At 62.7% G+C, this 27,476-nt stretch overlaps 1 protein-coding gene across 4 annotated transcripts; it reads left to right on the top strand.

The window, feature by feature from the left end:
* Positions 1 to 78: 78 nt before the first annotated feature.
* Positions 79 to 27,476, top strand: ELN (elastin). 4 transcript variants are annotated; one of them, XM_070063933.1, is made up of 37 exons: positions 79 to 237; positions 4,764 to 4,838; positions 5,268 to 5,297; positions 5,689 to 5,721; positions 7,712 to 7,741; positions 8,827 to 8,862; positions 9,178 to 9,270; positions 9,437 to 9,505; positions 9,590 to 9,664; positions 10,342 to 10,389; positions 11,000 to 11,071; positions 11,289 to 11,318; positions 11,704 to 11,775; positions 12,371 to 12,412; positions 12,752 to 12,811; positions 13,106 to 13,150; positions 15,027 to 15,107; positions 15,196 to 15,252; positions 15,720 to 15,830; positions 17,156 to 17,209; positions 17,557 to 17,673; positions 17,858 to 17,896; positions 18,207 to 18,293; positions 19,450 to 19,509; positions 20,182 to 20,304; positions 20,389 to 20,448; positions 20,951 to 21,082; positions 21,734 to 21,772; positions 23,042 to 23,149; positions 23,250 to 23,309; positions 23,523 to 23,600; positions 24,133 to 24,171; positions 24,297 to 24,347; positions 24,893 to 24,937; positions 25,295 to 25,324; positions 25,764 to 25,814; positions 26,483 to 27,476. In XM_070063933.1, the coding sequence occupies exons 1-37, from the start codon at positions 153 to 155 to the stop codon at positions 26,524 to 26,526; spliced, it is 2,361 nt and encodes a 786-aa protein (XP_069920034.1). In that variant the 5' UTR covers positions 79 to 152; the 3' UTR covers positions 26,527 to 27,476. The 4 variants fall into 4 exon arrangements, with proteins under 4 accessions (XP_069920034.1, XP_069920033.1, XP_069920036.1 ...); XM_070063932.1 differs by having other exon boundaries at positions 17,855 to 17,896; XM_070063935.1 differs by lacking the exon at positions 11,704 to 11,775 and having other exon boundaries at positions 17,855 to 17,896.

Genomic DNA, 27,476 nt, shown 5'->3' with positions numbered 1-27,476 from the left:
TTCGTAACTGCCCCCTCCCCTGGCCCCCTCCCCCAGCCTCCCCCTCCTCCCGCCCCCCCCCCCCCCGCCCGCCCTCGCAGCCGACCAGGCGGCAGTTACGCTTTGGGGATAAAACGAGGCGTGGAGAGCAGGCTGGGGCATTTCTCCCAGAGATGGCGGGTGTGACGGCAGCGGCGGCCCCACGGCCCGGACTCCTGCTGCTCCTGCTGTCGCTTCTGCACCCCTCGCAGCCTGGAGGTAAGGGCCCCCCGCGTCCCCAGCCCCCTCGGCACCGCCGCTCCGCTGCGCGCCGCCCCCTGCCTGTCCCTGCCCCCGGTGTCTGTCCTCGCGAGCCCGCGGCTCCCTTAGCCAGGTGGCTGGACTGACGGAGCCAGTCTCTTGGCCCCTGGGGCTTCCAGGAGCCCCTCGGCCACCGGGTCCCCAGCGTTGCCCCTTGTACTGCAGAAGAACCTGTCAAGCAGAGACCCCCACAACCCAGGCTGGTCCCAACCGAGCGTCCAGGCTGTGCCACTCCGCTCTGGCCAAAACCCCCTCCCCATGGAGGGAGGGACCAGGACCCGCTGGGAAGAGCTTGGCGGGACCCCCCTCGCTCTGCAGGCACCAGCCGTTTGCACACCTGTGGACCCTGGGGACAAGGGACGTGGCTTTGAGACCACTCAGCCGCCCGCTGGGAGCTGTGTGACCTCAGCAGGTCCCTTGTCCCCCGGGAAGTCGGGCAGGATGACGTTGGTGATGGGATGCTGTGACCCCTGCATGCATGCATGCAAGTGACTGTGCGGATGAGTGTGCCGCGTGCTGTCGCACAGGTGTACATGTGCTCACACGTGTCACGGAGCAGTGAGGCGGGGTAGGGGCTCCTGGGAAGCTCTGCCTGTCACTCCTGAGCAGGTAGCCATGGTGGGGGCAGGGGGGGAGTCACACACACGTGGAAGGGCTGGTTCCAGGGCTGTCGCTGCACCTGTGAGTGTGCGCCTGTGAGATGGGCGCTCCCAGGGGCGGCGGGCAGCCGGGAAAGGGGTCCGCCTCCTGGCAGATGGAGTGCAGACAGTGGCAGGGGCTGCTGTGGGCCCCAGGGCACGGCTGGGCCATCTCGATGGGTCCTGACCCAGTGCCTCCAGGGGGCTACCGGCAGGGACCAGGTGAATCTGGCCGTGGGGAGAGAGAGCAGAGGGCGGCCTGGGTGGAGGCCCGTTCAGCAGACCTGGAGTCGGGGGGCTCTGGGGCTGCAGGGCGGAGCAGGGTGCGTCCCGTCCCCGGGCCCGGAGCCAGACGGCGGGCCGGGAGCAGCAGCTGCTTCTGTGACATTGTCCAGCCGGCTCGGCTGCTGGGAGCCGGAGCTTCCTTGTGCGGGGTCCACTCCTGGACCTGGATGGGGGGGGGGGCTGAGGGTTGCAGGCCAGTGCCCTCCCCCATGTCCAGGACAACCCCCAAACACCTGCTTGCCCCTGTCCCCAGACACTGCTGCCGCTGTGAGCCAGCAGCAAAGGGTCACAGGGACCCGAGACTTGGGAATTAGCATCTGCGTTTTCCAAGTGAGGAGACGGAGGCAGGCTGGGGGGAGCATCCACCAGCCCCATCTGCCGCGGCTAAACGGACATGGGCACTGGGGAGCCGGGTACGACACGCAGGGAAGGGCCGCCTCAAACCTGCGTCATTCTCCGTGAAGATAAACCTCAGCTCCACCCCGTGGGGCTGGATAAACTGGGCTTTAAATATGGGGCCAATGATTGGACGAGGGGGGGTCTGTGCACTGGGACTACCAATGTCCCATGAGGTCAAGGATGTTGGAGGGACCCTAATTACACACTCCCAGCCACCACCACCACCACCACCACCCCCCGCCCTAGCTGTCCTGGGGTCGGGGGAGTCCATACCTGGGGAAATCCGAGTAATTCTGACCCTGGCCATGTTCCCACCCCAAACCCTCACCCCGCAGAATTCCTGTTTGATTTGCGCTGGGGGGAGGGGATCCAGCATGGCTGCCCCGGTGATGGATGACCCGCCAGTGCCGACAAGCGCTGCTTTAGGGTTTGAACACCCTCCCCCTCCCTCCCCCACACCCCGGGCATCTGGCAGGAAAGCAAATATGCCACCCGACGTCGCTGGACGCACTGCTTTTGAAAAGTCTTTGGCAGGCTGTTCTCCATGCAAGCAACACACAGCTTATCTTGCCAAACTGGCCCCCTGGACACTGGCTGGGCAGAGCCGCTGCTGCTATGGCCCGCTGGCCCGCAGCGCCATCCCAAACATGCTTCTCCCAGGTCTTTGAAGTGGGAGCCCAGGGCCCCCAGGCAGAGAGAGGGACCTGCCTGTGACTGGGCTGAGCCGCAGGTCCCGAGCCAGGCGCTTCATCTCTCTGGCTGCAAACCTGAGCACCTCCAGGGGCCGGCGGAAGGTTCCAGCAATGTCACGCCTGCCAAAAATGCATCAAATCAGAGGACCGTGGGAATGCTCTTTAAAAAAAAAAAATTCTCTTATTCAGAATTTGTAACTCGGACGGCTGGATCCCGGGGAACTAGTAGTAGACATCTCCAAAGTTGAATTCTCCCTGGGGTTATTCACTCTGTGTTTTGTCTGTTGGCTGGGGTGGCTGTAAATATGTGTGATAAAGGAAGCCAACAGGAAAGGAGACGGGGTGGCCGGAAGGCGCCCCCCCCCCCCGCCCCAGGAAACCCAGGAGGGCTTCCTGGTGGAAGTGACCTTTACGTTAGACCTTGAAACATAGGTCGATGTTGGGGGGTGTCGGTGGATGAGAGGAGGGGCTGGGGCAGAGAGAAGCAGACAAACGGAGAGGCAGATTCCACCTCCACGGGAGGAAGCGCTCTCTGAAGACAGAGCTCACAGCATTGCCAGGTACTGAGTTCCCCGTCGCGACAGGTCTGCAAGCAGAAGCATGAGAGAGGCGTGCGGAAGATTGTTGGGGGAGTGGAGGATTGTGGCTGTGAGAGGCAAGAGACAAGTCCCACCCCTGGACTGGTGGCGGAACGAGCCAAACCCACATAAAACAAGACAAGCGCGTTCCAGGCCGGCCGCTCCCGGCCAGCGAACGGCACAGGGAGCTCAGAGGAAGCAGCAGGGAGATTGGGGCTGAGCTGAGGCGCACAGGCGGGACTGCGGGAGCAGCGGGGGGCATTCCCACTCACGCCAGGGGTCCAGGGTGGCTGGAGGGGGGAGGGGCTTGGACAGCTCCTGCCGGGTGGGGCTCTCCTGGCCTGGAACGCACAGACGGGGTCCTGTGCAGTCACTCAGCTTCGAAACAGGCACGCAAAGCTCCCATTTCCAGGGCTGTCACGGCGCGGGCGTGGAGCTGGCGGGCACTGTCGGGATCTGACTCACTGAGCTGGGAGAAGAGAAGTCTTTCTCTGGAGGGGGGCTGGCCGCAGCCGGGGTCCAGGCGGGCAGAGCCCCAGGCTGGAGGGCTTGACAAACCCAAAGCGGGCAGAGCCCTAGGGCAGGTGGGGATGGGATGGAACAGGCCAGACCTGGGTCCACAGGCAACCTGCCTGCCGCCCACTATCAGCACCATTTATTGAGCACCTACTGTATACTTGGCCCTGGGCCATGTACTGTGCAATGATGTAAGAACAAATAGAAACCATGCACATGCCAGGGGCAGGAGGGGACACAACCTGATGTTCAGCCTCACTCTGGAGAAAAAAAAAAAATCAGGCTCAGAGAGGCTAAGTGACTGGCCCAAGGTCACACAGGTGGTAAAAGGTGGCAGAGCCAGGAATAGAAGTCCGAGGGCTCTGGCCCGAGCCCCCTGCTCTCGCCACCTGCCAAGGCAGGCCACATGTGAACTTGGCAGCACACACCTCAGTCCCTGGGGGATGGGAGGGGGGCTGGGCCCTGGGAGGCGGTGGCCATGACAGCCTGGTGATAGCCCAGCCCTGTGTGTAACCTCGCTGGCCATCTGGCTGCATGGGCCCCCCACTGGGCGCCCTGCATGGCTGCCCGACTTCAGGCTCCAACCCCACCCTGCGCGCGCCTGCCAGCCCCTCTGTGGGGCAAGGTCAAGGTCAGGAGCCTTCTGGGATGGATCTAGGCCTTGTCTGTTGCCATGACAGCGGCGCAGGCCTGGCTGGGTGTGGGGCCAGCATCTCCGCAGGGACAGCTTCACTGATGCGTGGATCTGAACTCGTGACCTTGGCCAGGATGTTCGCCTGCCCTGGCCAGTGAGTTAGGAAATAAACTATGCACTTCGCTCATTCACGGTGTCCCCCCTCTGGGGCCCCGGCGCCTCCCAAGACAGCCGGGTGTCAGACGGCCAGCGCCCCGCCCAGGCTCGGCTGCCCGGCGGCGGCCAAGGGCACTGAGCTCACGCACAGCTCCTCAGAGTGTGGGAACGGCGGCCCTGTTGGCAGCACCTGCCATGTCCTGGCCACTCATGCTTGCGACCCGGCCTGCCCTCCCGCCACGCTGACCCCTGCCCCTGCTGCTCGCTGTCCAGTGCTCATACCCAGCCCTGAGCAGGAGCCCTCTCCCCGGCTGAAGACACCCCTCCCCCACCACCACCATCAGACTCAGGACTGGCCTGGATTCGAACCCAGGTTCCAGCTTGCTGCAGCTGTGTGCCCCCCTCCACCCCCGCCTCCAAATCCTCTCAGCCTGATTCCCCCCGGGGGACAGCACCAGCAGAGTGAACCCTGCTCCTCCTGCCTTGTTGGGTCCTTGGGAGAAAATACTTGGTGAGCAGCCACTACGGCTTGTTGGAGCCCCGTCTGGGCTGTAGCTAACAGAGGATTCCTTCTGCTTGTTCCCAGGGGTCCCGGGGGCTGTGCCTGGTGGGGTTCTGGGAGGAGTTCCCGGAGGAGTTCCTGGAGGGGTCTTTTATCCAGGTAAGGCAGACCGGGGCCCGTGGTCCTGATGACACATTCTAACCCTGCAAAGATGCGGGACGCTCATGCACCCAGCCAAGCCCCCTCGAAAACACCTTCCACGTCACGTGACACTCCTGGGCGGCGTGTTTTCTGGAAGATGAGACATAGCAATCGAGAGGCTGTTGGGAGGCGGGCATGGTCTTGGCACTGTCAGTTGCACTTGAAGCAAATTCTGGAGAGAGAGAGAGAGAGAGAGAGAGAGAGAGAGAGAGAGAGAGAACACATGTACAGACGGAGGTTCGCAGAGTTAGGACCCCCTGGAAGGCATGGAGCTGAGGTTCCTGATAATGGGATGTGGATGGAGGGGCAGGTTTGCTGCCAACGATACTGATTTCTCTCTCTCCTCCTCCTTCTCCTCTCGTTCTTTCTTGCCATCTCTCAACACAGGAGCTGGTCTCGGAGGCCTGGGAGGAGGAGGTGAGCTCAACATCCCAACTTGAAGGGGTCTGGGTGTGCTCCCAGCCCGCACACATCCGCAGACCTGAGACCCCCAGAGGCCCAAGCCTCCAGCAGTGGGGTGGGGGGGTGTCCTGCATTTCACACACCGAGCGTGCCCTGGGGGGAGTTGTCTGAGCCCCAGCACCTGTGTGCCAAGCCAGCGTGTGTCCCTGTCCTGCTTTGAGACTGAGAACCTGGGGCTGGCTGGGCTAGGGCCAACCGCAGTCCGTGTTTGGGGCACAGGCCCCCGCCTTGCAGCCCTGGGACCTAAGATCTACAGCCCCTTGCAAGGGGGGAGGGGGCAGGGTAGCTACGTGGGAAGACCGGGGAGCTGCAGCTCCGTGTTCACCACCATCTCTTTCCTCTGCAGCGCTGGGGCCTGGAGGCAAACCACCCAAGCCAGGTAAGACCCTGCCGGGAGAGAGCCAGCCAGGTAAGGCCTGGCCAGGTAAGACCTGAGGCCTCGGAGCACTGAGAGAGGCCGACAGAGCAGAAGGTGTGGGCCCAGCCAGGGACCCAGCTGGCAGGAGCAAGGAAGGGAGGTGTGGGCAGAGACAGCCCCAGGTATCAGCAGGTGGCAGCCAGGGACACCGGCTGGAGGTGGCTGGGTTCATCTTGCTGTGGGGAACATCTGAGCACTGTCCCAGGGCCCCCAGGTACACCTGCTGCTGCTTCGTCCTAGGCCTCAGACAGAGATGGGGAGTGAGGGTCTCATGGTCTCTGTGCCTCTCTAATGATACTTAGGGGCTCAGAGGGAGATGGCAGTCCCCAGACTCCACCCGGATCATCCCCTGACCCTTGGCCCCAGCCCAAGCCCAAGCCCTGTCTAACCCCAGGCCAAGACCCCAGGCAGCCTTGACCTTGATGTCAATCCAAGCTGTTTTATTTCAGCCCTGGTTTCAGGCTGAACCCCGACCTCAGCCAAGCCCCAAGTCCAGGCTGAGTGCTGACCCTGGCCCCAATCCCCTTCCAGCTGTGTCCAGTCCATGGTGTTTTCCAGTAAGAAGGTGTGGCTGGAGCTAGCCTGGCCTCGCCCACGGTGCTGGGATCTGCCACCAGGGACCCCGCTAAGCTGCAGGGGGCATACCCCGGGAAGGAGAGGGAAGCCCTGGTGGCCAAGGAGCAGGTGGCGTCTCTGGCCAGACACACGGCCCCCTCTCTACGTGAGCTGTAGCCCGTGTGGGCTCGGCGCCCCCGCCCCACGCTGTGCGCCCTGGCTCCGAAGCCCCAGGCTCTGGGACATAGTTTGCATGTCCAACAGCTCTTACGAAATCCTGATGGCCGATGATCCAAGCGCAAATGAATCTGAGAGACCCAGATTCTCCGGCCCGATGAGAGCCCATCTGGGTTGTGAAACCCCAGGGCTGGGGCCGCGGGGGAGGCTGAGAGCTGGGTCCCCGGGCCAGGGTCTGCAAGGCTGGGAGTCCTTGGGGCGCACTGCTCTTGCTGCTGGAACCAGCACCCTGGCTTCCTACAGAGTGCGGGCTCCCAGCGGAGCCTCTGATGGTGAGGGGCGGGGAGTGGAGGGGACACAGGGAAGGGCTTGGTGGGCAGAGCTGTGGCTGGACGCCTGGGCAAAGCCTCAAAGATCCCGACTGTGGAGGTCATGGCTGCACAGCTGGAGGGCTCGCAGATTGGTCCCAGTCGCACTGGGGGACCCAGGGCTGGTTGTGCTTAAACATCAGAGGGAGAACGGATTCCACTGAGATGGTTGCTAGCATCAAGTTTTTCTTAACGGAAGATCTAAGTTAGACTTCGGGAAGAACTTCCAGCTCAGAGTGAAGAAGGACTAAAGGCAGGGCATTTTCTGATGAAGAGGGTGCTGTCCCCAGGCAGGGGGCTGGCTTCCATGACCTTGCTGAGATCATCTTTCAGCCTGAGGGCCCCCCCACAAAGCCCCTCATCCGGGCTGGGGGCTGGGGGGAGGTTATCCGGGCCTGCCCAGGCAGGATGGAATGGGGCACAGGCAGTGAGTGTCATGCTTGGGAACAATTAATCCCTCAGCGATAGAGGGTGGGTGGCCTGGCAGCTGCTGTTCCCCATGGGCGCCTCGGGCTGGCCCCGCCCTGCCTTGGCTCTCAGTAGGGGGCCAGGCAGCTGGGCGCCTGCACTACCCACACCCCTGTGCCAGCTGGAGGCAGCCGCCCACCGAGAGGGGTGTGGGCAAGGGCGGGAAGCAGCCGGCGGGCACCCACTGTGCGTCCTGGCCTGTTGCACGTAGTGGGTGCTTTCTGCTCACAAGCTCGCTGGTTCCCAAGAAGGGAGGGGACACAAGGCGGCCACGTGACCGGCTCGGGCCCATGGAGAGTGGCTAAGGACTGTGGGGGATCTGAACCCAGAGCTCTGGGTCCCGGCAGGTAAGATTAGCTCCTCCCCTTTCCCTTCCTTTCCAGGTGCTGCGATTCCAGGGGCCTTTGGGGCAGGTGAGTCGGAAGGAGGTGGGCCAGGCGCAGGTGGAGCTGGTCACCCCCTGGGATGGTGGCAAAGGGGCAGAGGACCTCTGAGGGGCTGCCTCCTCCTCCCCAACCCTGCAAGGCCTGATCTGGCCCCCATCCCTGTCCCAGCCTCCTCTCTCCTCCTGTTCAGCCCACGCCCTCTCTCCCCTGTCTCCCTGTGGACAGGAAAGACCTGAGTGAGTCCCCTGCCATTTGGGAGCTGGGCAAAGAAGCCTGGCTCTGAGAAGCCATAACAGGGCCAGGAAGGGCCAGGGCAGCAGTGCTGGGGAGAACAGGACCCTCCTGGGGTCCTGCCTGCAGCAGCGCATCTGGGGTTAGAGACCCCTCTTACAGAGGGGCTGGCTGAGATTCCCAGAGCCCAGGCCGCACAGGTAGGAAATGAGTAGGAGGGGACCCTACCCGCCCACGGGAAGCCAGGTGGCCCCTGCGGGGAGTGCCCAGCAGGCCCCGTGTTCCAGGCCAGTCCCCCAGAGAGAGAGAGAGCACCTGCAGCTGGGGCTCAGCACCCTGGCATTTGCAGGAGAGATTCACACTAACAAACCTGGTGTGGATGCAAACTCCAACCTGATGGCCCAGCACTCCGGGCCCGGGCTTTCCCAGAGGGAAAGAGGCTGTGATCGGGCCCAGATGTGGCAAGGAGGGAGCCAGAGGCACCCGTGTGTCTACTCATCCTTGAAGCAAGGACTTTAGGGCAGGCTGCACGGAAGGGCAGACAGACGGTGGGGGCCAGACAGGGCTCCCGGATATAGGTGCAGGGGAGGGTCGGAGTCTGGGTGCACCTGCCTGGAGGTAGCAGGAGGGAGCAGAGCTGGCCTGGGAAACACAGGCCTGGCCCAGGCTGGTTAGGGAGCTACACGCAGTAGCTACTCAGGAAGCCGGGGCTACTCTTCTGTTCATCATGGTCTGAGCAGCCAAGGCTTAGGGGCACACTCGGGCCCCTGGTGGCCGAGCTATCAGGTTCCTGCCCCCACTCCATGAGTCCCTCCTCACCCCGGGCCCAGAGAGCAGGTGCACACCAGCTTCTCCTTACCTGTGTTTGTGTCTTCCCGCAGGCCCTGGAGGACTCGGGGGGGTCGGTCCCGGCGCAGGTTAGTACTGGCATCGGCACTGAGGCAAGGCATCCCTCCGGGAGGCAGCCCCCAAGGCCAGCTCAGAGCGGCTGCCCAATGTGGGGTGGGGGACATGCAGTCAGGGGGTACGGGCCGTGAGCTGTCCCAGGCAGAGACTGGGGAGTTCTATGGGATGAGGACTGGAGGGAGGCAGCCCTCTGGGGGCCGTGTCAGGCTGCACGCAGCCATCTGCTGCAATGAATCTGGCCCCAGTGTGCTTCCCCAGTGGGGCAGGGGCTCGGGACCCTCCCCCTGTGCAGCTGCCAGGGCCTCACCCGCTCTTTCCTCCTGCAGGGCTTGGTGCCTTCCCGGGAGGTGCCTTCCCGGGAGCCCTGGTGCCTGGTGGAGCCGCAGGTGCTGCCGCAGCTTATAAAGCTGCCAAGGCTGGTAGGTGGTGCTGTTTGGGGCAGGACCCTCATCTCCCACCCTGGGGGGTCATTGGGGGGGGGGCAGCTGGCAGGAGGCAGAGGTCCCAGAGCACTCTGCCTAGTGGCTGGGCTGGATCCCAGGGCTCTGTTAATCTCCCCGCCCCTCCCCCGCCCCGGCTCTGCAGGTGCTGGGCTGGGTGGTGTCGGAGGACTTGGTGGCGTGGCTGGTGTTGGTGGCTTGGGAGTGTCCACAGGTATGGTGGTCAAACCTGAGTTCCCCAGGGGGTAGGCTGCAGGCCCTGGGGGAGCCATGTGTGATGAGCTCACTTCCCTATCAGGTGCCGTGGTGCCTCAGCCGGGGGCGGGAGTCGGAGTTGGAGTCGGAGCTGGAGCGAAACCGGGGAAAGTGCCGGGTCAGTGCAGAATCCTCGGGGTGGGAGGGCAAAGGCCAGGAAGGGACAGAGCCTCCCTGGCCACTGCAGGTGGAGGGCATGGGGGTGGGGAGGACAGGCCCTGGGGCGGTAGCAGCGGGGGGTGGGGAATGGCCAGGCCCAAAACACCATACTTGCATCTGTGGAATGGGGACGGAAGGCTCTGGCTGCCACTCCCTTCTCCCAGGATCTTGGAGCAGAAAAAAAAAAAAAGGCACCCCTCCCCTGCCCCCAGAGACAGGCCCTGGGGCAGGAAGGTGGGGAAACCGAGGCACGGGACACAGAGTCGGGGTGGACAGCCCCCAGCTGGTCACGGCATGGTCTCCCGCTCCTGCATCTGGTGCTCATTTGCGCCAAGCCCTTTAGGAAGTGACTTCAGGTTCAACAAAAGGCTGCTTGGGTCCACACAGCGGGGAGGGGACATCTGGAAGCCGTTAGCTGGAGGTGGGCTGGCCGGGGCCGTGTAAACAGGCTCCAGGAGACAGAGAGAGATCCACACGCGGGAAGGGCTGGCAGATGACTCGGGGAGGTGGGGGGCACTTGGTGGAGGGGAGCCGTGGCCACCCCACGCGTGTCCCTGGCTGCCCCCACGCTGTCTGCGCAGGAAGGGCTGGGCAGGGGTCCCTGGGGGCTGAGCCTCCTTCTTCCTCCGGCTGCAGGTGTGGGGCTCCCAGGTGTGTACCCAGGAGGAGTGCTTCCAGGCACAGGTGAGAAGGGGGACCTCCTGGAGCCCTGTCCCCACCCTCCCTGCACCAGAGGCCACCAGAGGCCACGGGCCCTGGCCAGCAGTGCTTCCCAAGGCCCCAGCACCCAGGCTAAATGGACATCAAGTCCCAGTCACTGCCGCCCCCCCCCCCCCGACAAAGGGCAGCTTCCCCCAGCCCCACCCAAGCCCTGACCCCGGGCTCAAACCCTGAGGCGGGTCCCGGAGGACAGAATGAGTCCCCAGTGTGGCCAGCTGTTTCCCAAATGCTGTGAGTCACCGGGGAGCACCCTACCCCGCCCCAGCGAGCCTGCCCCACAGGGGACCCCTCAGAGCGACACCCTCCCCAGCCGCCCCACCCAACATATGACCTCCTGAATTCCCCAAAAAGCCCAGATTCAGGCCACGGTGCGAGATTCGCTGACAATTGGGCCCCATCTCCCACTCCTGGCCGAGCCCCAGTGTGCAGGGCGGGGCGGGGTGGGGGTGGGGGGTGGCAGACAGGCTAGCCCGCCCTGCCTGTCCTGGACAATCAGTGCTGAGGGAAGTCAGCTGTGCGACTCCCCGCGGGCCCTCCAAGCCCTCACTGTCCGACTCCCCTCTGCTCCCCCCAGGAGCTCGCTTTCCTGGAGTTGGAGTGCTCCCTGGCGTTCCCACTGGCGCAGGAGTGAAGCCCAAGGCCCCAGGTATGCAGCGGGCTGGGCTGGGCTGGGAGCCCTCTGGGTGGGCACCTGGTGTGTCCCAGCCTTGGCCCTGCTGGCCACGATGGACAGACACTGACCAGAGACCCCAGAGCCCGTGTCAGGGCAGCGTGAGCCAGGGGCCCCAGGAGCACTGGCCCCTCCATGCCGCCATGTGCCACATCCTGAGCCCCTGGCGCCAGCTGGTTCTTTGTCCTTCCAGGTGCTGGAGGAGCTTTCGCCGGAATCCCAGGTGAGCACGACAGCCCCCACCCCCCTGTAGGTGGGAGGAGCAACAGGCAGGAGCCCTTGTCCCTTGTCTCCTACCTGCAAAACAGCCCACATGACCCAGAAAAGCTACCAGTCTCTGCCAAGGGCTGCCAGGACTGCAGGCCCACGGGGAGCCCAAGTCCCCTGGACAGAGAAAGCCCCGCAGCTTCCTGGCGGAAGTGGCCTGTTGTTGGGGAGTGCTCAGCTGACCCAAGACAGAGACTGGGAAGGCCTCCAGGCCGGATGCTTTGAGGGCAGGGAGCTCATCTGGTTGGAGCAGAAGCTGCAGGGTCAGGTGGAAGGCTTAAGAAGCGGGAGCTGCGGGCCCCAGGAGCTGGGCTCTGAGGCTGCTCCCTTGGTTCCCGCAGGGGTCGGGCCCTTTGGGGGCCAGCAGCCTGGAGTCCCTCTGGGGTACCCCATCAAGGCCCCCAAGCTGCCCGGTAAGTCAGGGGGGCTGCAGGAGGCACCCGGGGGGCAGGGTCAGTCAGAGGCGGGGCTTAGGACGGCACAAGTGGGGATCAGGAAACCTGGGTATGGAAGCCACATCTCGTCTTAGCCAAGGAGACCAGGGAGGTCAGGGGTCTACTCACATGCACGCGTGCACACACATGCGTACATGGACACAGTACATACAAGCACACCTGAACGCATGTTCCCATGCACACGCACATACACGCACTCGCCCACAAAGATCCATAGCCCTGACGGGCAGGCATTGGTGCAGCTGGGAAGACATAACTGACTGGCAAGACTGTCTCGACATGACATCGCCCACTGGCACCCCCTCCCCTGCTCCCTCACTCAGCACAACCAGGTGCTGCCTGGCGGGGGAGGGGACAGGAGAAAGACACTCAGACCCCCGGCCCATGGGGTGGCCTGAACTGTTAGGAGACTGGTGTCCTCAGGCCCTCTGCTCTCCTGTGAGCTGCGCGCTCAGGCCCCTGGGAGGGGTCTCAGGCTCAGCACCTGTGGGGGGAGACCCAGCAAGGTACGGGGCGGCGATGAGGCACCCCTGAACCCCTGCCCTCTCTACAGGTGGCTACGGACTGCCCTACAGCACTGGGAAACTGCCCTACGGTGAGCCCAGCCCTCCTGGTGCCTGGCTTCCAGACCTTCCCTGCTTCAGGGGCCTGGTGGGGGCGCTGTGGCCCCAGCCCCCACCCCCCACCCCGCGCAGCCTGGTTCTCTCTCCAAACCCTCCCGCTTAACGCAAAGCCTTAGGCAAGCCCTGTTTCCTGCCCTGAGCTTCTGTGTCCATCTGCCCAGTGGGAGCAGCCCCCTGCTGTTTCTTTTCCCTCTTTGCGGGGGGGGGGGGGGGGGGCAGGGGTGTGACAAGGAGAGGCTCAGGGCAGCAGGGCAGGGGGAAGGCAGCAGCGGTCGGGCCTGCACGGATGACCCTGAGCGCCTCTGTCACAGGCTATGGCCCCGGCGGAGTGGCAGGTGCAGGGGGCAAGGCCGGCTACCCGACAGGCACAGGTAAGGAAAGCCTCACCCACCTGTGGCTAAAGAAGAGCCGATGACCCAGGCTCTAGAGATGGTCTGGATTACCTGGCTCCCTCCAGGAAGCAGGCAGGCTCCCCTCACCCAGACCCCGGTCTGACCCTGGAGAAGGATCTGGATCGGGAGTGGCTCTCTGCCTCCTGGGAAGCCCCTGCCCACAACTTACGGCAATGGGTGGCTCACTCGGGGCTGGCACGGGTGGGCTGGGGATGCAGGAGCACTGTTGTCTGAGTCTCCCCCCCCCCGCCTCTCCTTTCTCCCTCACCCCAGGAGTTGGCCCCCAGGCTGCAGCGGCAGCCAAAGCAGCTAAGTATGGTGAGTACCTCTGATCCCTCTGCCGTCCCCAACTTCTGCAGCCCTATTATGGCTGAGAACCTGCCTCGCAGACAGCTGACCCTCGTTTATGGAGCTTTTCAACACCATCCCTCCCTTCCTCCATCCATCCATCCATCCATGTACCATCCATCCATCCACCCACCCATGGATCCATCCCCTCCATCCATCTATCCATCGACCATCCACCCATGCATCCACCCATCTACCCATGTATCCATCCATCCATCCATGTATCCACCCATCCACCCATGGATCCATCCATCCATCCATGTATCCATCCATCCATCCATGGATCCATCCATCCATCCATGTATCCACCCATCCACCCACCCATCTATCCATCCATGTATCCATCATCCACCCATGGATCCACCCATCCACCCATATATCCATCCATCCACCCATGTATCCATCCATCCATCCATCCACCCATCTATCCATCCATGTATCCATCATCCACCCATGGATCCATCCATCCACCCATGTATCCACCCATCCACCCACCCATCCATCCATCCATGTATCCACCCATCCACCCATGGATCCATCCATCCATCCATGTATCCATCTGTCCATCCATGGATCCATCCATCCATCCATGTATCCACCCATCCACCCACCCATCTATCCATCCATGTATCCACCCATCCACCCATATATCCATCCATCCACCCATGGATCCATCCATCCATCCACCCACCCATCTATCCACCCATGTATCCGCCCCTCCCTCCATCCATCCTCTCCCTTCCTCCATCCTCCCATTCATCTCTCCCATCCCCCCACGGAACTTTTCCCATCCCTCTGTCCATCCACCCTTCATCCTCCCTCCCCCCTTCCCTCCATCCCGCTCCCACCTCCCTCCCTCCCTCCCTCCCTCCCTCCCTCCCTCCCTCCCTCCTCCAGCTCTGGGGTCCAGGGCAGGGAGAGCTCTGCTGGAGAAAGAGCTTCTTACAGCTTCTACCTGGGGAAAGCTACACAGAGACAGTGACATTTGCTTCAAGCCTCCAAATACAGGCGCAGCTGTGGTTAGGACAGGAAGGCGGAGCCTGGGTAGAGGCGTGCATTCCGCAGCGGTTACAGAGATAATTTTAGGTGGCATATATACGAGCGTTTTAAAAACTTAATAGTGATGTATCAATTTAATGTGTCCCATAAAAACTTGAAACTGCCTGGAGCCCACAGCCCCTTGGATAGCACAACTGTGGGTGCAGCGTGATTGTCCCCTGTCTGTGCAGTGGGAGGAGTGGGCATCAGGGCAACCCCGCCTGGCTCGGGGTCAGCCCCAAGGGGGCCCTTCCTGCCTCCAGGATGGGACAGGCGGTGGCTGCAGCAGCACTGAGCCAGGCCCCTGTCCCCAGAGCCCCTCCCCCCGAGGCTCCCAGGCGCTGGGGCTCCTTGGCCAGGCCGGGACTGGAGGGGCTGGCTGGAATGCAGGAGTGGAGAGTGGGCAGCGCCAGGCGGCCAGGCGCTTGGATTACAGACTTGGCCGGGTCCTCGGAACACAGGGAGAGGAAGGCTTGAACATTCCTTCGGGGGCCCCTTTGGCCCGGCCAGCGGCCGCTTGTGGTTTCTCAATATGTGGCAGCGATCAGAACGGGATTTGTCCAAAAACATGCAAGTCATCTTTAATGAGCGTGTTGAAATGGACACTCTGGGGGCCAATCAGAGAACGGGGGCCAGGCGAGGGGGAGGGAGGCAGGAACGGGGTGCCTTCCCAAGCAGGCCCAGCCACAGACATCTGGGGATCCTTCCTCCATGGCTTTGTGCCAGCTAAAAAATGCCTACAGCCCAGTGGCCGTCCTGTCTGGCCTCAGGGGAGCCACATTGAGCACCCCCCCCCCCACCATGGCAGGTGCTGCAGGAGCCGGAGTCATCCCCGGTGTTGGCGTGGGCGGCGTTCCCGGTGCAGTTCCTGGGATTGGAGGCATTGCAGGTAGCGTCGGTCAGGGCAGGGCAGGGTAGGAGTCCCCCACCCCGAGGCCACGTGGCAAGGACCTCACTCGCCGTGCCTGCCTTTCCAGGGGCCGGAGCTCCCTCTGCTGCTGCTGCTGCTGCAGCCGCGAAGGCAGCCAAGTATGGTGAGTGCAAGCCCAGAGATCCGGGCCCTGGAGATGCCAGGCCGGTGAGGCTGGCTTCACTTTGCCCTTGTCCACCTGCAGAGCCTCCCTGTCTTGCTCCCCAAACACGTGCTCTTCCTGCCTCCTCGCCTTCGTCCATTCTGGCTGTCCCCTACCTGGGATGCCAGCGAGCTGGCTCAGCAGGTGGAGGGGGCACCTGCTCCTCCCACTCCCTCCCCCACCAAAGGCTGCCCCTATAAGGCGTCTGCTGCATCAGGGCCTGGAGGCCCAGCAGCAGAGTTCCGAGTGTGCTTTAGACAGAGCCACGGAGCCAGAGCCCCCAGCTCTCGGGACTCTCCGAGCCCCTCCCTGCTTCTGACCAGTTGCATCCATGCAAGGCCGCCTCGCCGGCAGTCCCGCCCAGCCGTCACTCCTCCTGAAGCACTGCAGGGTTCAGGCCAGGACATTCGGTCCTTCTCCTTCCACAGGGGCTGCTGGAGGCTTAGTGCCTGGCGGACCAGGAGCTGTAGTCCCGGGTGCCGGGATTCCAGGTGCTGGGATCCCAGGTGTTGGGGTCCCAGGCATTGCAGGTGTACCAGGTGAGCTGGGCAGTGTGTGTGTGTGTGTGTGTGTGTGTGAGAGAGAGAGAGAGAGAGAGAGAGAGAGAGAGAGAGAGACTTGCAAAGATCTCTGGATTCTCTGGCACCTCATCCCTCTGTCCATATCCCTGGCCATACACTCCCTTGGCCATAACAATCTCTGATTAGCTACAACCTGTGTCATCCTCTGCATTTGACCTCCTGGCTGCCAGTGGGCTCCTAGGGGCAGGAGCTCTGCCTTTGTCATCTCCATGTTTCTGAGCTCTTAGCTGAGTAGCCGCTCAGGGAGCGGTGAATGGATGGGTGGGTAGGCAGATGGACAGCTGGGTGGTCAGCTGAGTGTCCCTGTGGATGAGTAGGCAAATTTATGGATGAGGAAGTGGGTTGGTGTGTGGATGGGTAGATGGACAGATAAAAGGATGGATGGACACATAGATGGAGGGAGGGAGGGGCAGACGGGTGTTAGATGATAAATAAAGTTAAGTGGGTAGATGAATGGGTAGGTGGAAAGGCAGATGGATAGGCCAGTGGGGAATTGGATAAGGGATTAGGTGGGGGGATAGGGGATGGATGGATGGGGGTGTGGATGGGCGAATGGATGGATGGAGGCATGGTTGAATGCATGAATAGATTGATGGATCAATGGATCTATGGACGGACAGACAGACACAGTGTTGGGAGAGCAGATGAACAGATGAATGAGTGGAAGAGTGCACTGGCAAATGCAAAGTAGATAGTTGGATAGATGGATAGATGGCTGGGTATATGGATGGATGGATGGGTAGTTGGAGAGATGGTTGGGCATATGGATAGATAGGTATGTGGATAGATGGTTGGATAGTTGGAGAGATTGTTGGATAGACTGATAGATGGCTGGGTAGTTGCATAGATGGTTGGATAGGGGCAGTAACCGTCTTTCATCTCTGTTTCTTAGCCCTTAGCTGAGTAGGTGCTCAGTAAATGATAAATAGATGGGTAGATGGGTGGATGGGTGGGCAGATGGACAGCTGGGTGGTCAGGTAAGTGTCCACGTGGATCACTATGCAAATGGCTGGGTGAATGGGCAGAGGGGCAGATGGCTGGGTAAGTGGATGGGTAGCTGGGCAGAGTTAGATGGTTGGGTGGGTGTGTTGAGGTCCGGGGATGACAGACAAATAACAGACATAGAAGTGAGTCAGACAGTGGTTGGAGACAGGAGCCAGTGAGTGGAGGAGTGGACAACTCTGTGTCAGCTCTGTGGATAGAAGGAAGACAGGTGACAGACAGGTGGCTGGGCCGAGGGTCTCCCCTCCATCCCACCCTGAGTATCCCCTGGGTCTCTGCAGGGGCTGTGTCACCAGCTGCAGCAGCTAAAGCAGCCGCCAAGGCGGCCAAGTATGGTGAGTGCCGCACTGTGAGCTCTGCCCACCCGTTCTGCCCTTCCCTTGTCTGCACTGACGGTGCCCGTGTGCAGCCACCCAGAGCAGGGGGCAGGGGTGGGGACCTGGAGGGCCCAAGGACTACGCCACCCCCACGAGGCCACAGGTCCCAGGATGGCCCCCGCCTGGCTGGGGATACGAGACTTGCCCCCAGGCTCCCCGTATCCAACAAGAGCTGGTCCCAGCATCACATGGTGTCCTGCCCTAGACCAGGCTCGGAGGACCCTTGTTGGCTAGCCCACCCCACCTCTGAGCCCTCCCAACCTCGCTCATGAAGGTCCTTTCCACCCGATTCTCTCTCCCTCCAGGAGCCAGAGCCGGAGTAGGCGTGGGAGGCATTCCCACCTATGGGGTGGGTGCTGGGGGCTTTCCTGGCTACGGCGTCGCACCTGGAGTTGGTGGAGTCCCTGGAGCTGGCATTTCCCGTGAGCCTTAGTTCTATCTGGGGAACACGCCAGAGGGAGGGGTGGGGAACGCCTCTTCTATCTGGCTCTGTGTTGGTGCGGGCCGGGGGCGGGGGGGGGGCTGGATGGGGGCGGGGCATTATAGGCCCTGCCCCAAGGAGCTCCAAGCAAGGTTTCTGAGGGTCCCTATGTTTCCTCTTAGCAGCAGCCCAGGCAGCAGCTGCAGCCAAAGCTGCTAAGTACGGTGAGTGTCCCACCCCTGCCCACACTCCAGACCCTGCTGTCTGTGGGTCCCAGCTTAGAGCAGCTCCCCAGTGCAGGCATCCAGCAGCCAAGGGACCCGGGCGGGGTCACAAGTCTCCGGTCCCCGTCTCCTGTTTTCCAAAGCCACGCTCCACCGCTCTGCCCATGCAGTCATCCCATTAAGGTTGCTGGCACCTTGCTTCCCGCCCGAGCCCCAGCCCTGCTGTTCCTGCCCCCACCCCCAGCGCCCCCTAGAGGTGGAGGGGCATTGGGAGAGGCAGGACTGGACATGATTTACTGCCCCCCTCTAGGTGCTGCAGGAGCTGGAGCCCTGGGAGGGCTGGTGCCAGGCGCAGCAGGTGCAGTACCAGGGGTGCCGGGCGTCGGAGGCCTTCCAGGTGAGCTACAGCCCCAAAGTGGAGACCAGTGTGCTTCGTCTCCCAGAAGGGGCTCTAGAGTTTGACCCATTTCCCAGACAGGAAGACTGAGTCCAGAGATGGGGCACAGGGTGTACAGTCTCCCCTGGAGCGGAGGGCGGGCCCTCCGTGGGGACCTGCTGCCCGTCTCTGTCCTGGCGGGGGGGCTCCAAGGGTGAGCCTGTGGGAGCCCTGCACTGCCCAGTTTGGGGTGTGGGGGCGTTTCCTTTTCCCAAGGGTCCTTTCTGGTTTCTTACCAAGTGGAAGACCCATCACTCTTTGCTTCTCCACCTATCAGATGGCAAAGGGATGATGAAATTAAGTGACCGTGACACCCAGGGACACACTTGCTTGGTTTTTATGGTCCCCATCAGAAAAATTTCCTTCGGCATTCTTTCTTTCTGGAAGAAAATCCCCCCTTCCAAGCCTTGCCTCTGTTAGGATTCTTGAAATGACAGCATCCTAAGCACGAAGCTTCCCCATCCAATCCTTGGTTTTTATTCAAAAGTGGGGGGAGGGGAGGAGACAGACAGACAGAGACAGAGACAGAGGAATCTTCCATCCACTTATTAATTCCCCTAAATGCCTGCAACAGCCAGGACTGGGCCAGGCCAAACCAAGACCCCAGAACTAACTCCATCTGGGTCTCCCACGTAGGTAGCAGGAACCCAAGTACTTGAGCTGTCATTACTGCCTCCCAGGGTGTGCATTAGCAAAAATACTGCAATAGGAAGCAGAGGCTGGACTCGAACCCAGGCCCTCTGATGTGAGATGCATCACAAGCAGCATCTTAAACCACTGCTCTGATCACCTGCCCCTGGCTCCCCGGGGCTTCTAGACGGGTTTTAGGACGAGATCATCAAGTCCTCTCCAACCACAGCTTCCCGCCTGCCATAGCTCAGGGCTGGGATTTCACAGGCTCAGAGCTGCATCTGCACTGAGCCCAAGGAGGTGGCCAGGAGCCAGGCGGTGTCCCCCAGAGCTGGGCATGGAGCCCCCAGGCTGCCTGCCCCAGGCTCGCCTCCACACACCTCCTTCTTCCGCATGTGCCTGAGGAGGGACTTCCGGGAGGGGCCAGCTCCCTAAGGATGGCTTCTGGGAGGGCTTTCCACAGCACCCCCTTTCCTCTCCCCTCCAGGTGCTGGGACCCCGGCAGCTGCCGCCGCCGCCAAAGCAGCCGCCAAAGCTGCTCAGTTTGGTAAGTGATGCCCTGCCCCCCAGTGCACCTGCTCCCAGCCCTGGTACCAGAGCACCGTTTTCTGTGTCCCAGGCTCTGAGGTCTGCCACATTCTGGGCGTGGGCCTTCCTTACCACTCTGGGGCACATGTAGGGGTGTGACTGGGGGCGCTGTTGGGAGCATGATTATGGTTACAGGGTGAGAAGAATCCTCTGCACACCCCCCAAGCCCCTGCTGCCTCCCAGTCTCACTGACCCTGCCCCCCAGCTCACAGCCACACCAATCTTGGGAAGCTGGCGTTACTATTCCCATTTTATAGGTGTACAAACTGAGGCCCCTACAGCTTATTTACCTCGCCCACAACCACACCACTTAAAGGATTCGAACCCAGGCCCGACTGCCTGGCAAAACCCCTTTCCTACATACCCCTGCCACCTGCCCCCTCTCGAAGTCTCCAGGGGGTCCCTGCCCCTCTCAAAGTTAGTAGCATCTGAAACTGCACCTGCTCGGGATTAGGTATGAAAACGCTGAAGCTCATCAAGGCCAAGTAGCAGGTTCAAGGTCACACAGCGAGTCTGGGCCAGGGCTGTCATGAGAACCCCATCTCCCGGCTCCCAGCCCTGTGCTCCGCCTGTCAGCTTCGCCCTCACTGGCTGGGCCTTGCTTAGGGACTGACTGTTCTCACTTCTGCAGGGTTAGGCCCTGGTGTCGGCGGGGTTCCCGGAGTCGTCGGGGTTCCCGGTGTCGGCCCTGGGATCGGCGGAGTTCCTGGCGTTGTCCCTGGCGGCATCGGCCCTGGGGTGGCAGGAGTTCCTGGTGAGCCGCGGGGGCGGGCGGGCTTGAGGGACCCCTGGATCCTCTCTGTTGGATCCCGTCCGTGAGCGCCCTCTCTCCCTCCAGGAGTGGGGACCCCAGCTGCGGCCAAGTCTGCTGCGAAGGCAGCTGCCAAGGCTCAGTACCGTGAGTGCCCTTTCTGCCTCTCCGCCTCCTCCCCCACCAAGCCCAGGGCTGCCCCGGCACCCCCAGACTGCAGCGGGCCCCAAGGATTCACCCGAGCCTCATAAGACACCCCCAAGGCAGCAGGCAGAGGGGTCGGAAGCACACGCGTGGTGCAGAGAGACCAGATTTGAGTCCTGGGTCTCCCCCACCGACCAGCGGCCCTTCCCTTGGGCATCACAGTTGCAAAAGCTGCCCAAGGGCATGAGAGACACTGAGAGAGGGAGGTGGCGTCCACAGTGGGCTCCACTGCCAGCCTGGGGCCAGAGGGGAGCGGGGCCGGACTGTGTGGGCATGGAGAACAGGGATGGAGCTGGCCTAGCGTGGAGCCGGGTGCAAAGGCGTGGAGGAAGCTGCTGGCTGCTCCCGCCTGGGCCCCTCCCCTCGGGGCTCCTAGCAGAGGCCACCTCCACAGGGTGGGCTCCCTTTCTGCGGATGCCACCCCACTGCCCCCCGCTCTCTGTAGGGGCCGCTGCCGGGCTTGGTGCTGGTGTGCCTGGGCTTGGAGTTGGTGCTGGCGTGCCTGGGCTTGGAGTTGGTGCTGGTGTGCCTGGGCTTGGAGTTGGTGCTGGCGTGCCTGGCTTCGGGGCAGGTGCAGGTGAGGGGCCTTCTTGGGCCTGGGCGGAGACCGTACCCTGAGTACAGGAGTACCCGGAGTACCCCTGCTCCTCCCACAGCATCGCCTCCACTGGTCCCCTTTACCACCCAGGGGTGCACAGTGAATTCCCCATTAGCTTTCCCTGAGTACTCAGAGACACGTGGGCTAACAGACTGGGGGCGGGGGGAGGATGGGCCAGGGGACCCCCAAATGCCAGATTCCAGAGTGTCTCCCTCCCTGGTGGAGGGGTGACCAGGCTCCAAACTCCGCAAAAGCCCATCTGCCAGGCAGGGAAGAAGGCTGGGGGGTCCCTAGGGCCAGGGTAAACTGGTCTAGTACCTCTTCGGCGATGCCCCGTGGCAAAGGGACCACTAGGACCTGCAACTCTTCACCACGTGGTTACCGGGCCCCACCCAACCTCAGGCAGGCTCCTTCTAGAGGGGACAGGAAAGGCTGGGTAGAATGAGGAAGCTCGAGTGAGGGAGAAGGACTCCGTCTCTGGCAGCTCCCGACGGAGCAGTCACGGGATCAGGGACTGGAGGAAGCAACGGAGGCTGAGGAAATCAGGCAGGGCTCCCTGGAGGAGGCAGCAGAACCCCAAGGCCCAGAGCTCAGCCGCTGACCCTGCTCTGTTTCCTTTCCCCCTTCCAGTGCCTGGGTCCCTGGCTGCAGCTAAGGCAGCGAAATACGGTGAGTGCAGCATCCCCGCCTCCCGCGGTCACCTTGGGCACCGGCAGGCTTGGTCAGGACAGGGAAAGTCCACTTGTAGGGCCGTCACAGACTGGCTGCTGCTGCTAAATGCCTGTGGTGCCTCTGCAGACCCCCAGGGGAGCAGCTGCACCCTGCTGAGAACCCCAGAAGGGGCCCCTGCCTCCCCGCCACGCCCTTGGCCCCTGCTGCCCGCCTTCCAGACAGCCGGGGCTGAGCCAGCCCAGGGACGTGGCACTCTGGCGGCCCCGCCTGGCCAGCTCCGCACCCGCCCGGCCCCACATTCCAGGGGTCTGCCAAGCAGCCTGGCTGGTCCACTTGGGGCCAGTTTCCACTTCGGAAAAACCCCGGGCTTTCTCAGCCCCCGCCCCCAGTGGCCGGGAACCCGCGGCCCCCTCTGCCCTTCCTTGCTGGCTGCTGGGCCGGGCCTGACTCAGCAGCCACTTTTTCAGGGAGGCTACGTGGTGCGGCACAGCGGAGAGGCTGAGGGTGCTGGCTCCGGAGCCGGCCTCCAGCACGTGCTCTGCTCTGCCTCAGTTTTCCCGTCTGCAAAATGGGGGTGGTGAAAGTCCTAGCTTTCCCCTTGCAATGCCCAACAAATGGGCTGAATGGCAGCGCAGCAGTTTTGTGCAGCAATTAAAGGACTTCGTGTCGGAGTGCCCGGGTTCAAATCCCCACTCCACTTCCCACCGGCTTCTTCCTACGGCACATCCTGGGACGCAGCAGGTGACGGCTCAAATGCTTGGGTCCCTGGCACCCCCATGAGAGACCTGGATGGAGTTTTGAGCTCCTGGCTTCTGCCTGATCCACCCCCCAGCTGCTGTGGGCATCTGGGGAGTAAACCATGGGGTGGAAGATCTCTCTCTCTCTCTCTCTCTCTCTCTTACTGGCTTGCTCTCTGTTATTCTGCCTTTCAAACAATTTTTTTTACAATAGCAGCAAAGGGGACTGGTACTATGCCATAGTGGGCTAAGCCTCCACTTACGTCACTAGCATCCCATGGGCGCCGATTCGAGACCCAGCTGCTCCACTTCTGAGCCAGCTCCTTGCTGATGCGCCTGGGAAAAGCCATCGGACCCTGAGACAGGGGTCCACGCCTTCCTGTGTTAGGGACGGGAAGGCCAAGGCCTAAGGGAGATGGCCCTTGCCTGATTGCCAAGGGCACAGCCAGGTGTTCTAGAAAGGACCTCCTGGGCGGCGCCCCTGCTCTGGGGCTGGGTGTCCCTCCATCCTTCCACCCTCTCTCCACAGGAGCGGGAGGCGTGCCTGGAGCTCTCGGCGTGCCCGGGGGTCTCGGCGTGCCCGGGGGTCTCGGCGTGCCTGGGGGGCTGGGTGGAGCAGGTGTCCCAGGTGCAGTAGGTGAGTTGGAACCCCCAGGGTGGGCGTGGCTGGGAGGGGGGAGAGGGAGGGTCCTGAGCCCTGTGGAGCACCCCTCCCTGAGCTCCCTCTCTGTCCCCAGATGCTGGACCTGCTGCAGCCGCTGCCGCAGCCAAAGCGGCAGCCAAAGCTTCCCAGTTTGGTGGGTACTGCAGGGTTGGGGAGGGGGAGGCCGCTAGACCCGAGGCTTGGGGGGATCCTCTTCCAAGTGTCAAAGACTTGGATTTCCAGACCTGTCCAGGGCCCTCCAGGGAGCCCCTGTTCTGCCTGGGTCGGAGTGGGGTGGGTGGAGGGTGACACCTGCCCCTTCCACACACTCCAACCAGCGGGAGCTGACACATGGCTCTCTCCGCAGGCCTAGGGGGACCTGGAGGGCTCGGAGCTGCTGGGCTCGGGGCTGGTGGAGCCATCCCAGGAGCCGGGGCCTTTGGAGGTGAGGCTGCTCCCAAAGCAGTGAGTGAGTGAGCCAGAGTCGGGCTCAGGACCTCCCTTTCCCACCCCCTCTGCCTCCAGCCTTCAGGGTGGCCAGCACAAGCTAGCCAGGGTCATACGCCTCCCTCTCTTTGCTCTCTCGATCCACCTGAGCCCGGCTGGCAGGTGCAAGGCGACCGGGATCCCAGCAGTTAGGCCCCTTGTCCAGAAAAGGAGAGTAAATAAATCTCTCTCTCAACATCTCCACCATGGAGGCGGGCCATGTGCTGACTCCGCCCCCTCTCCCTCGAGTGCTCACCTGACCTAAAACCAGGCCCCCTCTCTACCTCACCCCACTCCGTGTGCACCCCCAAGAGCAGACACATAGTAGAGCTCCATAAAGACTCTTGGAGAGATGGGTGGATGAAGGCGTGGCGGGGTGGGGCCAGCACGGCTTAGCGGGGCAGCTGGCTCAAGGTGGGTGGGGGAGAAGCCAGGGCCTGGCTCTGGGCACCAGGGGACACTCCTCAGTGCCTCTGCATCCCTTTCTCCAGGTGTGTCTCCAGCTGCAGCTGCTAAGGCAGCCAAATACGGTGAGTCCACCCCCAGCCCCTCCCACCCCTGCGGGGCCCCGAATGTCCCTGACCCCAGAACCTAAAGGGGAAGTCAGCGCCCTTCCACTGGGCCTTGTCCTGACCGCCATCCACCCTCTCTCCAGGTGCTGCTGGCCTTGGAGGCGTCCTTGGAGGCACCAGGCCATTCCCAGGAGGTAGGAGCCAACTCCACCTTGCAACCCTCAGGAGACGCCAGGGTTGGGGCCGGGCCAGGTGGAGCTCAGAGCTGAGGCTACACAGGTCGCCACGCCCAGTGCTAGGTGCTGACAGACTTTGTTAAGAAAGCATTCAACCTAGCAGCCGGAACTGCCCATATCAGAGCGCCTGGGTTCAAATCCCGGCTCTGTTCCCAGTGCCAGCTTCCTGCAGGTGCAGACCCTGGGAGGCAGCAGGTAACAGCCCAAGTGCTTGGGTCCCTGCAGCCCATGTGGGAGACCCAGATGGAGTTCCCGGCTCCTGCCTTCAACCTGGTACAGCTCTAGCTGTTGTAGGCATTTGGGGAGTGAGAGTGATCCAAATAGGAGCTCTCTGTCTGTCTGTCTGCCTCTCGAATTAAAAGAGAGAGGAAGCAAGCTGCCCTGAGCCCAGTAGGGGGCTGGGGTCCAGACAGAGGCTCAGAGAGGCCAGTGCTGGGCCCAGCGGGGGTGATGGGGCCAGCGGGAGGCCTGGTCCCCACTCCACTGGCTCCCCTCCCCCGCAGGAGTCGCAGCGCGCCCTGGCTTCGGACTGTCTCCCATTTACCCAGGTACGCCCAGGCTCACTGCCCCTGGCCCCGACCTCAGCCCTGGCCACTCCCCCCCCATCTCCTGCCCAGAATGGCTGAGCCAGCACCCAGGGGTGGGGCCCACGACCTCAGGGTCTGAGACTCATTTCGTGTTTCTTAAAGCTCCCAGGGGACAGGTAGCTTCACCACACGGTTCCCCAGGAGGCAGACAGGGATGGGGGGGGGGACCAGGGGCTGCTCCAAGGTCACACACTGAGCCAAGGACTCTAAATAGTAGCCTGCTTACCCTGGCTTGGGGCTGGGCCCATGCCGTGCTGGGGGGCTTGGTAGACAGGGGCATGGGGGCGCATGCTCACAGCCTCTCCCCTTGCCTTGCAGGTGGCGGTGCTGGGGGCCTGGGAGTCGGTGGTGAGTGTGAAATAAGAAGGCATCCCAGGCCCGGAGGGGCATGGCCATGGCTGTGACCGTGGCTGTGGCCGTGGCCGTGGGTGGTGGTTGTGGGCTGGTCCTGGATGGAGCCCCGGGGGGAGCTGTTGGAGCTGGACGTTCAACCCTGGGGTATGGGGCCAGGGGTCCTGGGCCCTGATTCCTGGGGCTCCCAGCCTGGCTCTTCAGGAGGCACTGAGAGCAGGACAGACTTGGGTACCTGGGGCTTGGAATCTGCCTGAAGAGACTGACCTTGCAAATGGCCGTGAACCATGAAAAGGATGAGCCATCAGGGCAAGTGGGCGGGCAGGGGCCAGGCAGGGGAGGGTATGCCCAGATGGACCAGGCTGAGACCAGGCAGTGCGTGGGTTCCGAACCATAGTGGGCGGGCCCCTGCCCACGGCTGCCCTCCCCTCCACAGGCAAACCCCCCAAGCCTTACGGAGGGGCTCTGGGAGCACTTGGATATCAAGGTGAGTTGAATCCAAGCCCCTGGAAGAGGCAGAGGCGAGGCGTGGGGGTAGGGTCCCCCAGCCCTGGGCCTCGGAGGGAGTGGGGAAGTTCTGGAGAGCTGGATGCCCCCAGCTTACACCCCACTTATGAGACAGCTAAGGCCGGGGGTGGGGAGGGCAGGGGCCTGGCACCAGCCAACAGCCAACGCCTGTGGTCTCAGCGCGGGGCTTTCCAGCCACCCACGCTGGGCTTCAGCCGCTAGATGCCCCGCTCGTCAGCTCACTGCCACCAGGTGGCGGTAGTGAGCCACATGTCCTTCCCGGAGGCAGGGCGCTCAAACCCGAGTCCCCCTTTCTGCAGTCCTGGCTAGACCACTGGCTATGTGGCTAAGAGTCTCTCTCCCTCTCTCTGGGCCTCGGTTTCCTTGACCGGTGCCGGCTCACCCTTCTCCCTAAGGGGGCCACCCTTGCAAACACTGTCACCACCCCCAACTTGCCCTACTTCCTGGGTGGGGGATGGGCACTGCCCTGGGCCCCTCTCTGCAGGGATCCCAGAAGCAGTGAACTCAGAGTTCGAGGGCGGGGCCGGGGGGGGGTGTCCCTTGTCCAGGCTGGGTCCCTCCCCAGCCTCTGAGCCTCCCCCCCTCCATCCTGGAAATCTGAGGCCCTGCTCCCACCCTCCCTCCCAGGTGGGGCTTGCCTGGGGAAATCTTGTGGCCGGAAGAGGAAGTGAGCCTCCCGGGACCCCTGACTTGCGACCTCATCAACGTTGGTGCTACTGCTTGGTGGAGAATGTAAACCCTTTGTGACCCCTTCCCCAAACCCCCTCCTCATCCCCAACCCCGGGAGGGGCCGGGCAGGGCCGGCTGGGCGGCCTTGGGAACCCACAGGGCATGGGAACGGAGCGCAGAAGCCCCCCCCCCGCCGACTTCAGAGGCCAGGGACGGGCGGGTGGGTGGGCTCAGCCCCCCGGCCCTAGCCCCTTCCCACCCAGGAGCTCCCTCTCACACAGTGTCCATCTCCAGGGGAACATGGTGCTACGTACGCGCTGGTGCTTTCATCTTTTAGGGGGGGAGGGAGGAGGGAAGGGCAGCCCCCCGGGGGGGGACCCCAACCCTGGGGCTCCTCTGAAGATGGTGCCGACACTCCCTGGGCAGCCCCGCCCCCCCCCTGCCCACCAGGGTCCACCCTGGCTGTGGTCCAGTTGGTTCCCACTCACCTTAAGCCTCAAAGCTGGATTCGGCCATGCCATCCCCGTCTCCCCCCACCCCCCACCCCCCCACTCCCCACCACACCACCAATGGCTGATCCCACGTCCGGGTCGCCTTTGGGTTAGAAGAGCTGGGGAATAGCTCCCTTGCTCTCGTGGAACCATCCATCCGTCCATCCATCCGTCCATTGGTCTGTCCATCCGTCCTTGTCCCCAGTTGGGTGCCCATTGCCACTAGCTGGCTGGGCACACCCACCCCCAACCTGGCTACCCCATCAAGGCAGCCCAGGGTGCGCGGGGCGGTGCGCCTGGGGCGGCTGGAGTCTCCCCCGACCTGGGTCTCCCACACGCAGTACTGTATGCCCGGTCCCTCGCTCGAGCCACTGTACTCCCAGCATGCCCTGCCCCAGCCCCACCCGTCTCTTTGTGTCTCGCTGTGATAGAACAATAAATATTTTATTTTTTGTCCTGGA

The sequence above is a fragment of the Oryctolagus cuniculus genome, chromosome 19 (assembly GCF_964237555.1).
Source record: "Oryctolagus cuniculus chromosome 19, mOryCun1.1, whole genome shotgun sequence".
Classification (NCBI taxonomy): Eukaryota; Metazoa; Chordata; class Mammalia; order Lagomorpha; family Leporidae; genus Oryctolagus; species Oryctolagus cuniculus.
The sequence above is the reverse complement of the archived record's forward strand: the minus strand, read 5'-3'. Positions and strand labels throughout refer to the sequence as shown.